The sequence below is a fragment of the Haliotis rubra genome, unplaced genomic scaffold (genome assembly GCF_003918875.1).
Source record: "Haliotis rubra isolate DU_JTF1 unplaced genomic scaffold, ASM391887v1 Scf89, whole genome shotgun sequence".
NCBI classification, from domain to species: Eukaryota; Metazoa; Mollusca; class Gastropoda; order Lepetellida; family Haliotidae; genus Haliotis; species Haliotis rubra.
The window spans coordinates 1,666,205-1,680,364 of record NW_025767623.1 but is presented as its reverse complement, the minus strand read 5'-3'; the positions used below and the strand labels follow the sequence as shown (position 1 = coordinate 1,680,364).

Genomic DNA, 14,160 nt, shown 5'->3' with positions numbered 1-14,160 from the left:
AGCAGCGATCTGTAAATGTTCAAGTCTGGACCAGACAATCCAGTGATACACATCATGAGCATCGTTCTACACAATTGTGATACGATGACATGTGTCAACCAAGTCAGCGGGCCTGACCAGCCGATTCCGTTCGTATCTAACTAACTGCATGTAAGAACCAAATTCATTCCATTCTGAACCAAAATGAGTCAACAACCATATGTAGCTTTTGCAACATAGTCTTGTTGTCTGAAAAGAATTTGTATAGCATGTTAACATAGCAAAACACCTTGAGAATTTAGCCCCATGGTCGGGATGTAAAGATGAAATAAACATCAACTTTTAAATACTGAATACTGTAATCCTATATATTTTCACAGGGTGCAATTTTCACGGAAAGTTCACAAAAGACCTGTTTTTTCGCGCATTTCAAACACCTGAGTGATGGTATCCAGCGAGCTTGGAGGTGTCGGGCTCGAGCCCACCTGTGACGGGGTGTAAAAACCTCGGAGTCAACTTTGTGCGCAGACTCTTTCAGTGTTGTCACAACCCCCAGTGTACAGTACACATCCCTGTGCACTTAAAAGAACCCACGAATCCATTGGTATATGACCAGATGGTGGCCACATGAATACATGCAAACACCAAGTTGCGGGTACAGCAACGTGCAGTGAACTTGGACAAAGTACTGTGACTATGTGTCCCAGTCCGCCCAGCTGTGAATGGGTACCTCGTTAGGATGAGAAGGCCACAATAACTCGGTGCGCCTAGTGGCTGCAAGAGTTGTATGCTCCCCAGGTAGATGAGATTGATAACACGATGTGCCGTTGAGACTGACATCCAATGACTGAGGGAAAAAATACCAGCGCCTTGAGCAAGCACTAGTTGCCTGGATATGTGCGCTATATCAATAAAATATCATATAATTATGATCAAACCTAGCCTCCATAATTGAATCGAGTTTACTAAAACAATCACAGAGAGAGAGGTGGGATTATACTTGTGTCAACATGACAACACCTGCAAGATCAACTGACAACAAATTAGGAAGAGTGTATGCTAGGACTTAAGATAATTAAACATAGGAACCATAAAGTAGTGTTTGTCTATGAACACGTGTTGTTCACATGGTCAAATCGTTGATTGGCTGCATTTATTGTCTTTGTTTCAATTGCATGTTGTTTCTACTTGAGTACCAGTATTTGTCATGACTTCACCATGAATATTTCGCTTGGTATGATTATTGGCGCACGATCTGTTTGCGCTAAAAGCTAACTGACTGCATGTAAGAACCAAATTTCATTCCATTCTGAACAAAACGAGTAACGGCCACATGTAGCTTTTGCAACATAGTCTTGTTATCTGAAAGAATTTGTATATCATGTTCACATTGCAAAACACCTTGAGAATTTAGCAGCATGGTCAGGATGTAAAGATGAAATAAGTATCAACTTTTAAATACTGAATAAAAGGAACATTATTTGTCAGTCGCCTCCACTACATACAAAAATATTAGATTCCATTTGGTCAAAAAATTTAACATAAATGATAATAATTCTTAAAATGCTACCTCTAACACTTGATTGCCTTATTTCCTGAAACTTATTTCTGATCCACAGGTTTAACGTGAACAGGCATTGTCACTAAGGTGACATAATCCCCCGACACAATTATGACATCAAACTTAAAAAGTAATGAAAGTGAAGGTTGTAGTTTAAGATGAAGTTAAATGTCAACAAAAGCATGACCAGTCAACCTGCACCTTCCCAATATGATGCTTTTTGTCAAATATGAAGAAAATACAGTGAATCATTTGTGAGATGTCTCGCTGACAAGGTGAACATGTAGGTTAACATTCTGAAATCTTCAGAGTGTCACCATGATCTTGAAAACCATGTGAAGGTCACCAAAATCGATTGGGCCCTGCGCCTTCCCTAGATGCAGCTTGGTGTCAAATATGAAAAAAATCCGGTGATTGGTTCTTGAGATATCTCGCTGACAAGCTTAACATGCAGGTTTACATGCCAAAATCTTTAAAGTGTCACTGTGACCTTGACAATTACGTGAAAGTCATCAGAATAAACTGGGCCCTGCATCTCCCCTAGATGAAGCTTGGTGTTGAATATGAAGAAAATCCAGTGAACAGTTCTTGAGATATCTCGCTGACAAGGCTAAATTGTTACAGTCCCCTTGTGACCTTGAAATGAAAATCAAGGTCACCAAACCTGACTGGGACCTTTCTTTTACTGTGATGAACCAAGGTACCAAATATGAAAAGAATATAGTCCATGCTTCTTAAGATATTCCAATTTGTACGACAGACGGATGGCTCCTAATACTATATCTCTCACTTCTCGCTCAACAAGCGGCGGAGGATAATAAAAATCATGTACATCCATCATATTGTGTTGCTTTACTTCCTAGTGGTCTTCCCATACCCTATTCATAGGAGTTATCTCCCCTTGATGGCCAAGTAACGGCCATTAAAGTGTCAAAGTGCAAAGGTTAAACACAGAGTTCCATCTAAAAGGATGAAATATATATGTTGAGCCCACTACTGACTTCAAATATAACTAATATAATTTCATCATGATGGAAATAAAGGAGTAATGGCCACAAATATATTTTTTCAAAATGTCCACCAAAACAGCCATATTGATACTATATTCATACCTCTGGAACAAATTGGGCGTCATCATTAGTTTCATCAATCCGGTTTACAACTTTTAACATCCAAAGGACGACAAGCAAATGCGTCACAGCATAGGCTCACTTAATTTTCAATCAAACTAATATCAAAGTTAAAGTCACCCAAAGGATGGCAAATCAGGTGTTCTAAAGTCAAAGTTTAAGGGTCCTGACATTCAAGTGAGTGAGTGAGTGAGTGAGTGAGTGAGTGAGTGAGTGAGTGAGTGAGTGAGTGAGTGAGTGAGTGAGTGAGTGAGTGAGTGAGTGAGTGAGTGAGTGAGTGAGTGAGTGAGTGAGTGAGTGAGTTTAGTTTTACACCGCACTCCGCAATATTCCAGCTATATGGTGGCGGTCTGTAAATAATCGAGTCTGGACCAGACAATCCAGTGATCAACAGCATGAGCATCGACCTGCGCAATTGGGAACCGATGACATGTGTCAACCAAGTCAGCGAGCCTGACCACCCGATCCCGTTAGTCGCCTTTTACGACAAGCATAGTCGCCTTTTATGACAAGAATGGGTTGCTGAAGACCTATTCTACCCCGGATCTTCATGGGTCCTGACATTCAAGACTAACGGGACCCTAACAGAGCGTGGTAAAACAGATAGTTACCATCAAACGGTGCATCAGGCAGGTCAATTTCTACTGGTTTTGTCTTCTTTTTCTTGGCAGGGGGCGTGGTCTCAGGCTGAGGTAGGTTCCTCTTCTTTTCCTGGACTACTGGGGGGTCTTCTGCCTGAAAACAGTGAGTGACTGAGTTGGGTTCAATGCTGCATTAAACAGTACTCCCAATACATGTATATCACTCTAAGTCTCCGGATTGACGGAGGATGGTTAAAACTGACGTTGATGACTGCAGACACATCATAATTGTCGTAAATCAAGGATTATTGGAAATCATCAGCAGATCCTGGTATTGTTAAGGGGCACAACTCTGCACTGCAAACTGAATTCTCTTTTCAGACACTTCAGTGCCACCATGTTTCTTTTTACCTGACAAAGAATCGGGAGATTCTGGCATGGCTAAGTGGCACACATCTCAGTATTTACCCAGCAAAAATGCAGTCTCCTAGTTACCCGAGCTTTCTCTGTTTCCCTGTTTCCTGACTTCCTAGGTATCCAAACTTTCCCAGTTTCTCTGTTTCCTGACTTCCTAGGTACCCAAACTTTCTCAGTTTCCCTGTTTCCTGACTTCCTAGGTACCTGAGCTTTTTCAGTTTACACATTTCCTGACTTCCTAGGTATCCGAGCTTTCTCAATTTCCCCATTTCCTGACTTCTAGGTACCCAAATTTTCTCAGTTTCCCTGTTTCCCGCCTTCCTAGGTACATGAGCTTTTTCAGTTTCCCCATTTCCTGACTTCCTAGGTACCCGAGCTTTTTCAGTTTCTCCGTTTCCTGACTTCCTAGGTACCCGAGCTTTTTCAGTTTCTCCGTTTCCTGACTTCCTAGGTACCCGAGCTTTCTCAGTTTCCCTGTCTCCTGACTTCCTAGTTACCCGAGCTTTCTCAGTTTCCCTGTTTCCAGACTTCCTAGGTACACAAGCTTTTTGTTTCCCCGTTTCCTGACTTCCTAGGTACCAAAGCTTTCTCAGTCTTTTTATTTCCTGACCTTCTAGGTACCCAAGTTTTCTCAGTTTCCCTGTTTCCTGATTAAGAATCAGAAGATCCTGGGGTGTATAGTAACACAACTTTGCAAGGAGAACCACAGTCTCTTATAAACCTGGGTGCTACTATGTCCCCTGTTACCCAACAAAGAACAGGCAGATCCTGGCACGGCACAAGGGACACAACTCTACACGGAAACTAAGAGTCTCTCAGATACCTGTATGACCTTGTATTCCCCATTACCCAACAAAAAAATGAGCATAAAACAGCAAAAGCCTGGTATGGCTAAGGGATGTGTACAACAACTGTAGTACTTTTGGTATCAAAGCATGGACATTCGTTTCGATGTTTCTGATTGGCTATGGTTGCAAGCAATGTCTGGCCTTATCCAATAATATGCTTCCTTTCAAAAGTTTAGACTCCCTAGTGTAAATATAGCCACTTACTTCAGGCAACTGTTCTAAACTAAATTTTGCAAAATATTCCATACTGTTTCCACATGAACTGATGTATAGTATAGTAAAACAAATTTGTAACGTTGAAAAGATTATTGTCATGAGTTCAATAAATGATAAAAATCAGAGAAAATATGAGAAATTTTAACAAAACTTTACACCAAAAGGCAGCTGTTCACATGCATAATATTTGCACATGCTTTTCAGCAATTTGATGCTTGATCCTCGTGCAATTCATCTGCATAAGGTTTGCAGTTAGTTCCCCCCCTAGTTAGTGGAGAAATCAATCTTCGATGTAACCATAGTGAGTGTTTTAAGTAAGTCTAAACTTTTGAAAGGAAGTATATTTGGTGTCATGTATAATCTTAGGCAAAAATGTAAAACTGGCAAAAGTTAGTATCATGGCAGTCCCATATTCATCATGGGGCCCAATAGATAATAAACAGGCTTTAGTAAAAGTGACATTGGTGCGAAATCAAAATAATAATATGCGCCAAAATATGAATCGATAATAAAACAAATGGATTGTGTGTCATATTGTGCAAAAGCTTGCCGATGCATTGGTGAATCGTGACAATAGTACTATGCACCCACACAAGCACTCAATGCTGGATTGTCTTGTCCAGACTCCATTATTGGTGGTGTGTGGTCCTGTGCATAGACCCCAGGTCACAAATCAGGTGAAGTTAAGCAACGCTGGTTGTGGACAGTCCTTGGATGGGTGACCGTGTTTGGCAGCTTGACTCCTGAAAGTTTCTAGAACTTCTGTCCTGCCCCACAATGAACCACACATAACCTAATGTGGTCTCACCTTAGGCACGTGAGTATGTTCATGAACTGCCTCTGTTCACCCAGCAGTAAATGGGTACCCGGTGGGATAAGTCATATGGCTGTTATTTTTCTAGCACCACAAAGGTAGCTTGGGTTATCTTGGGTAATGATGCGTTAGCGCTTTGAGCATGCACAAGTGCATGGAAACAGGCGCTTTTTATAAATAGCCATTATTATTATTATCATATTTACATGCCGCTGTTATATAGCTATAAAATGTTGAGTATGGCTTCAAATAACAAACAAAACAGACATGCGGAGATCCTTGGGTCAGGTGACAAGACAGCAAGACAAGATGTGCAGACAACCGGCTGGGCTGTAACGATTCACTGGCATCATATCTGTGCAGTTCATGATGGCGGCAAGCCATGACATGTTACTATACTGCAGTGAATCGTTCAGTCCAAAGACAAAAAGCGTTCATTCCATAAAGCACAAAGGGCTATAGCAGTCAAAACCCCTATACTTTCACATACAGTTAATGCATAGCCCTATGATACTTGTAATTTATTCTATAACACCGACTTGGGACAGTTGTAACTTCCATACACTTCAGCATAGACCATCGTAACTCCCATACTATAACCTTGACTTGCAACCATCGTAACTCCCATACTATAATCTAGACTTGCGACCATCGTAACCCCCATACTATAACCTTGACTTGCGACCATCGTAACCCCCATACTATAACCTTGACTTGCGACCATCGTAACTCCCATACTATAACCTTGACTTGCGACCATCATAACTCCAATACTATAACCTTGACTTGCGACCATCGTAACGCCCATACTATAACCTAGACCTGCGACGATCGTAACTCCCATACTATAACCTTGACTTGCAACCATCGTAACCCCCATACTATAACCTAGACCTGCGACCATCGTAACCCCCATACTATAACCTTGACTTGCGACCATCATAACTCCCATACTATAACCTTGACTTGCGACCATCGTAACTCCAATACTATAACCTTGACTTGCGACCATCGTAACTCCCATACTATAACCTTGACTTGCGACCATCGTAACTCCCATACTATAACCTTGACTTGCGACCATCGTAACTCCAATACTATAACCTTGACTTGCGACCATCGTAACTCCCATACTATAACCTAGACTTGCGACCATCGTAACCCCCATACTATAGCCTTGACTTGCGACCATCGTAACTCCAATACTATAACCTAGACTTGCGACCATCGTAACTCCCATACTATAACCTTGACTTGCGACCATCGTAACTCCCATACTATAACCTTGACTTGCGACCATCGTGAATAACCCCATACTATAACCTTGACTTGCGACCATCGTAACTCCAATACTATAACCTAGACCTGCGACCATCGTAACTCCCATACTATAACCTAGACTTGCGACCATTGTAACTCCCATACTATAACCTAGACCTGCGACCATCATAACTCCCATACTATAATCTAGACTTGCGACCATCGTAACTCCCATACTAAAACATAGTTTTACTTGTTGTGGTGAGATCACAATGTTAAGTGGAGTCCTTGGACAATCCCAGCTTACAACCATTGTGTATAAGTTAGTCTTTTGCATGTAAAAAGTGGTGGGAAACATAGGAAACATTAAGTTAAGCATGTTCAGGCCTCGTCTGCTAGCATGTTGATCAGGTTTATGTATACCATATCATTGACAGTTTCTGTACTAAAAGAATATTCCGTTTGCATTGGTTTCATACTTCGCTGGGAAAATATAAAGTTACCTGCCATCCTTTAATATGATTCACAGAAAATAAACTTGAATAAGGTGAAAAGTATTTGTTTTCTGGCAGCTGCTTTTGAAAACATTTTCATGAGCATGAACATTCAAAACAGTTCTAACCAGTTATCAAGAAAACTTTAGATTAGAGTGAGTGGGTGAGTTTAGTTTTATACCACTTTTAGCAATATTCCAGCAAATCCACGGCAGGGGACACCAGAAATGGGCTTCACACATTGTACCCATGTGGTGAATCGAACCTGGATCATCAGCGACACGAGCGAACACTTTAACCACTAGGCTACCCTACCACCCCAGATGTTCAAGAGAAGGTAGATATTTGGATTTAGATAAGAAAATGAAAAGCAAAATTGAAGTTGTAACCAGACAGTCAGAATATTCATTTATAGCCCCAGGTTTATGAGTTCAAAGATGCAGATTCATGTAGAAAGTCAAACATATTTGTTCATATAAGTCCAATAAGTGTCTCAGCTGTGATAAAGATCATTTACTGCTAAGCTGGCAGGTGGGGATGGAGAAAGCCAGGTGTATCAGTGAGTGAGGTGATGACTTTTACCTGGGTGACTGCGCCTTGGTCTGACTTCCTCTGACATAGAAACCCTTGTAAGTGAGACTGTACATATAGTAAATGAGGTTAATGCTATTTACTTGTATCACTTCTTGCTATTGCAATTGCAGTTTTAAAAAAGAAGAAAGCCAGGAGGTTAATGTATCTGGTGTCTTGATTTTAGGGGTGTCCATAGGGTTAAGTGTGTTGGTCTCTTGAGGTTCAAGGTATCTGTGTCTGAAAGTTCAGAGTGTCCGTGTCTGAAAGTTAAGGGTGTCCATGCTTAAAGGTTAAGGGCCTCCGTGTCTGAAGGTTAAGGGTGTCTGAAGGTTAAGGGTGTATGTGTCTGAAGGTTAAGGGTGCCCGTGTCTGAAGGTTAAGGGTGTCCATGTCTGGAGGTTAAGGGTGTCCAAGTCTGAAGATTAAGGGTGTCTGTGTCTGAAGGTTAAGGGTGTCCGTGTCTGAAGGTTAAGTGTGTCCGTGTCTGAAGGTCAAGGGTGTTTGTGTCTGAAGGTCAAGGGTGTTTGTGTCTGAAGGTCAAGGGCGTCCGTGTCTGAAGGTTAAGGGTGTCTGTGTCTAAAGGCCAGGTTGTCTGTGTCTGAAGGTTAAGGGTGTCCATGTCTGAAGGTTAAGGGTGTCTGTGTCTGAATGTTAAGGGTGTCAATGCTTAAAGGTTAAGGGTGTCCATGCTTAAAGGTTAAGGGTGTCCATATCTGAAGGTAGAGGGTGTCCATGTCTGAAGGTTCAGTGTGTCTGCATCTGTAGGTTAAGGGGGTGTCTGTGTCTGAAGGTTAAGGGTGTCCATGCTTAAAGGTTAAGGGTGTCGGTGTCTGAAGGTTAAGGGTGTCCATGCTTAAAGGTTAAGGGCGTCCATGCTTAAAGGTTAAGGGTGTCCATGCTTAAAGGTTAAGGGTGTGTGTGTCTGAAGGTTAAGGGTGTCCATGCTTAAAGCTTAAGGGTGTGTGTGTCTGAAGGTTAAGGGTGTCCATGCTTAAATGTTAAGGGTGTCCATGTCTGAAGGTTAAGGGTGTCCATGTCTAAAGGTTAAGGGTGTCCATGCTTAAAGGTTAAGGGTGTCCATGTCTGAAGGTTAAGGGTGTCTGAAGGTTAAGGGTGTCCATGTCTGAAAGTGAAGGGTGTACATGTCTCAAAGTTAAGGGTGTCCATGTCTGAAGGTTAAGGGTGTCCATGCTTAAAGGTTAAGGGTGTCCATGTCTGAAGGTTAAGGGTGTGTGTGTCTGAAGGTTAAGGGTGTCCATGCTTAAAGGTTAAGGGTGTCCATGTCTGAAGGTTAAGGGTGTCCATGCTCTGAAGGTTAAGGGTGTCTGAAGGTTAAGGGTGTCCATGTCTGAAGGTTAAGGGTGTCTGAAGGTTAAGGGTGTCTCCATGCTTAAGGTTAAGGGTGTCCATGTCTGAAGGTTAAGGGTGTCCATGCTTGAAGGTTAAGGGTGTCCATGTCTGAAGGTTAAGGGTGTCCATGTCTGGTTAAGGGTGTTGTCTAGGGTTAAGGGTGTCCATGCTGAAGGTTAAGGGTGTCCATGTCTTTAAGGGTGTCTGAAGGTTAAAGGTTCCATGTCTGAAGGTTAAGGGTGTCCATGTCTGAAGGTTAAGGGTATGTGTGTGTCTGAAGGTTAAGGGTGAAGGTTAAGGGTGTCCATGCTTAAAGGTTAAGGGTGTCCATGTCTGAAGGTTAAGGGTGTCCATGCTTAAGGGGGTGTCCATGTCTGAAGGTTAAGGGTGGTGTCCAAGGGTGTCTGTCTGAAGGTTAAGGGTGTCCATGCTTGAAGGTTAAGTCCATGTCTGAAGGTTAAGGGTGTCCATGCTTAAAGGTTAAGGGTGTCCATGTCTGAAGGTTAAGGGTGTGGTGTCTGAAGATTAAGGGTGTCCATGCTTAAAGGTTAAGGGTGTCCATGTCTGAAGGTTAAGGGTGTCCATGCTTAAAGGTTAAGGGTGTCTGTGTCTGAAGGTTAAGGGTGTCCATGCTTAAAGGTTAAGGGTGTCCATGTCTGAAGGTTCAGGGTGTGTGTGTCTGAAGGTTAAGAGTAGCCTGAAGGTTAAGGGTGTGTCTGAAGGTTAAGGGTGTCCATGCTTAAAGGTTAAGGGTGTCCATATCCGAAGGTTAAGGGTGTCCATGCTTAAAGGTTAAGGGTGTCCATGTCTGAAGGTTAAGGGTGTCTGAAGGTTAAGGGTGTCCATGTCTGAAGGTTAAGGGTGTCCATGCTTGAAGGTTAAGGGTGTCCATGTCTGAAGGTTAAGGGTGTCCATGCTTAAAGGTTAAGGGTGTCCATGTCTGAAGGTTAAGGGTGTGTGTGTCTGAAGATTAAGGGTGTCCATGCTTAAAGGTTAAGGGTGTCCATGTCTGAAGGTTAAGGGTGTCCATGCTTAAAGGTTAAGGGTGTCTGTGTCTGAAGGTTAAGGGTGCCCATGCTTAAAGGTTAAGGGTGTCCATGTCTGAAGGTTCAGGGTGTGTGTGTCTGAAGGTTAAGAGTAGCCTGAAGGTTAAGGGTGTCTGTATCTCGGGGTTAAGGGTGTTGGTGGGAAGGTCAAGTGTTTTGTCAGTGACAGTTCTCAGGAAGAATGCTACTCACAGCTTCAGCCAAAGCCTGCCACCCCTCCTCAGGCTCATCGATCTCTGGCGACACCGGCAGATACAGCAGCGCTGTGTAGTCCTCATCATCTTCGTCACTGCACAAATACAATGCAAACAAGCAGAAATATACAGAGGCATGTAAACAAACAAAATACAAACACACAGAAATGCACAGTCCTGTATAAAACACAATTTGTAAATACAACAAAGTCATCACTGTGTCCTGATGGTGCGGGATGATGCTCATGATATCAATCACTGGTTTGGTCTTCATAATTTAGGGGGCGGTGGGGTAGCCTGATGGTTAAAGCGTTGGCTTGTCACGCCGAAGACCCCGGGTTCGAATCCCCACATGGGTACAATGTGTGAAGCTCATTTCTGGTGTCCCCCGCCGTGATGTTGCTGGAATATTGCTAAAAGCGGTGTAAACCATACTCACTCATAATTTAGCTGGTATATAACAACAAACAGCACTGAGCCGCCATATTGTATGACTTACCTGCTGACAAAGGCTTGTATGGCTTCCACGGTTGTCACGTCCACCTCTGTGTCCTCCGCATCAGGCCCTGAAACATTATAAGTTGTTCACTGGTCTCGAGGGGGACATGGGCTGATGTACCCTCGATGTTTGTTTATACTCCCTGATCCCGAAAGGGATCATAAAGAAACATCAAGGGTACATCAACCCTGTTTGAAGCAGCCTGACAAGGCCACAAGATAAACATATTTAGAGTTATCTCCCTTCCATCGACTTGCATTCGCAAAACATCGGTAATTTCTGTACATCATACATGATTTAATGTTATTCGAGATAAAGAATTACTCGTACGAAGTATCAAATGAGTTCGACATTCCCAGCGGGGTACATGGAAAATGTTACTCGCTTGTAAGTTGGGTACATTGAAAATAATAGAAGATGGCTCAGCCAATCAGAAAACGATATTTATGTGTGAGGCAAGATAAAGAGGCATGTCATTTACCTTCAACATTAGTCAGCTCATCACACATGCACTCAATCATGGACTCATGAGAGCCAGGTTAAACTTGGCCTTCAGCAACCCATGCTTGTCGTAAGAGGAGACTAATGGGTTGGGGACCTCAGGCTCACTTCCTTGGTAGATGCATACAATCTCACACACTCACTCTCGCTGTTGCTCTCACTTTTGCACAGTTGTTTGCACACCACCCTATGCTAGCATGCATGCATACACACACATGTACACACACACAAACTCTCACCTTTTGGACCCGTGAAGGTCCGGATTAGAATATAGATCTTCAGTAACCCATGCTTGTCGTAAGAAGCGACTAACGGGGTTGGGTGGTCAGGCTCGCTGACTTGGTTGACACCAATTATCCCAATTGTGCAGATCGATGCTCATGCTGTTGATCACTGGATTGTCTGGCCCAGACTCGATTATTTACCGACCGACTCCATATAGCTGGAATATTGCTGAGTGTGGCGTAAAACTAAACTCACTCACCTTTTGCCTCTTCCTTCTCCTTGTCTTCATCATCAATGTCAAACTCCGACTCGTGTTCCTCATACTCCACATTCTCGTCAAGCTCTTTGAAATCAGGAGCAAAAGCACTCCAATTTTCCTGAAAAATATATATCAAATACTGACATCTGAGAGTGAACAAGAGGAGAAACACAAGTCCAGTAGATTCCTGATTGGTTTAGTCTGCCAGGATCAGGCCAGTCCAAACCATCCATAATGATGGAAGAAGTTTAGGCTGTCAACAGATTGGTTATTATTCATTTGTTTGTTTTGTTGTATAGCAGCAGTCTTTGAATTATTGAATCTAACCAGACAATCCAGTGATCAACAGCATGAGCATCGATCTACTCAATTGGGATACAATAATGTGTCAAACGAGTCAGCGAGCCTGGCCATCCGATCCCCTTAGTTGCCTCTTACGACAAGCATGGGTTGCTAAGACCAGTTCTAACCCAGATCTTCAAGGGTGAGGTGGTACGTAAATGCAATGGTTTGAACAACAAACTTGTTTTCTTGCATCTCTGCCCCCCACCCGCAGCCAAAGAAACTACATCCATTAAAGCCGCCAGGCTAGTGATCCAGCGAGCTTGGAGGTGCCGGGATCGAGCCCACCTGTGACCGGGTGTAAAAAAAGCCTTGGAGTCAACTTTGTGTGCAGACTCTTTCAGTGTTGTCACAACCCCTAGTGTACAGTACACAACCCTGTGCACTTAAAAGAACCCATGAAGATGACCAGATGGTGGCCACATGAATACATGCAAACTCCTAGTTGCGGGTACAGCAACGTGCAGTAAACTTGGACAAAGTGCTGTGACTATGTGTCCCAGTCCACCCAGCTGTGAACGGGTACCTCGTAAGGATGGGAAAGCCACATTAACCCCATTATGTGAGTCACTTCTAAATGCCATTAAAACACTTGTATTGTTCACTGACCACTTGGTTCTGTGCCCAGATGGAGACTAGGCCGCTGGATATCGAGGCTATGATCGGCCTCACCGGATGCCACTGGGGAAACAAGAACAGTTGGTCTGTTACAATAAAATATGGAACAGTTATTGAGTTAATAAGTATGCTATCGTATCTGTCAAACTGACAGTCTGTTTTCACAGAACAGGGGGCGGTGGGGTAGCCTAGTGGTTAAAGCATTAGCGCTCATCACGCCAAAGACCCAGGTTCGATTCCCCAAATGGGTACAATGTGTGAAGTCCATTTCTGGTGTTCTCTCATAACTTCCATATACCCAGGTAGTTTATACCTTCCATATACCCAGGTAGTTCACAACTTCCATATACCCAGGTAGTTCATAACTTCCATATACCCAGGTAGTTCATAACTTCCATTACCCAGGTAGTTCACAACTTCCATATACCCAGGTAGTTCACAACTTCCATATACCCAGGTAGTTCACAACTTCCATATACCCAGGTAGTTCATAACTTCCATATACCCAGGTAGTTCACAACTTCCATATACCCAGGTAGTTCACAACTTCCATATACCCAGGTAGTTCATAACTTCCATATACCCAGGTAGTTCACAACTTCCATATACCCAGGTAGTTTATAACTTCCATATACCCAGGTAGTTCACAACTTCCATATACCCAGGTAGTTCATAACTTCCATATACCCAGGTAGTTCATAACTTCCATATACCCAGGTAGTTCACAACTTCCATATACCCAGGTAGTTTATAACTTCCTGTGCCTTTGTGCAGAACTGAAATATTTGTGGCACACTGTGAAAGACAAGCAGGCTGTCTTGGCACCTACTGTTCTGACAATCATGACGATTACAGCAAACAAAATGACATTTCCTAGGAGACGTCACTGTTCAGAATCGATCACCCCACATGTAATTCTGGAGTTTATTGAATTCTGCAATATTCCAGCCTGTAAATAATCAAACCAAACAATCCAGTGATCAACAGCATGAGCATCGATCTATGCACCTGGATATGATGACATGTGTCAACAAGTCAGCAAGCCTGACTTAACCAATCCCATTAGTCGCCTCTTACAACAAACATGGGTTGCCAGAAATGGGCTTCACACATTGGGGATTTGAACCCTTGCCTTTGGCATGACCGTAAATGCTTTAGCCACGAGGCTACCCTTAATAAAATATAAAAACAACCGTAGCCCTATAACAGCACTTAGAAATACAAGGACGAGAGAATCTTATTAAAATTTTCAC

The 14,160-nt window shown here is 42.9% G+C and overlaps 1 protein-coding gene and 1 long non-coding RNA gene across 4 annotated transcripts in view; both read right to left on the bottom strand.

Moving 5' to 3' along the window:
• Nucleotides 1–14,160, bottom strand: part of LOC124263566 (retinoblastoma-binding protein 5 homolog) — a 31,833-nt gene that overhangs the window by 1,959 nt on the left and 15,714 nt on the right. Inside the window, exons 10-15 of one of the 3 annotated variants that reach the window (XM_046698226.1) lie at nt 12,899–12,970; nt 11,948–12,065; nt 10,963–11,029; nt 10,462–10,558; nt 7,883–7,939; nt 3,282–3,405 (exon numbers count right to left, since the gene is read on the bottom strand). In XM_046698226.1, coding sequence (XP_046554182.1) covers nt 3,282–3,405; nt 7,883–7,939; nt 10,462–10,558; nt 10,963–11,029; nt 11,948–12,065; nt 12,899–12,970 — 535 coding nt within the window. The remainder of the gene's footprint in view (nt 1–3,281; nt 3,406–7,882; nt 7,940–10,461; nt 10,559–10,962; nt 11,030–11,947; nt 12,066–12,898; nt 12,971–14,160) is intronic. The other 2 variants (XM_046698227.1, XM_046698228.1) reach the window with 2 other exon arrangements.
• Nucleotides 3,662–4,587, bottom strand: LOC124263567. The gene is made up of 2 exons (XR_006894884.1): nt 3,837–4,587; nt 3,662–3,738 (listed from the first exon to the last, which is right to left on the bottom strand). It is a non-coding gene; the product is annotated as an uncharacterized LOC124263567 (long non-coding RNA).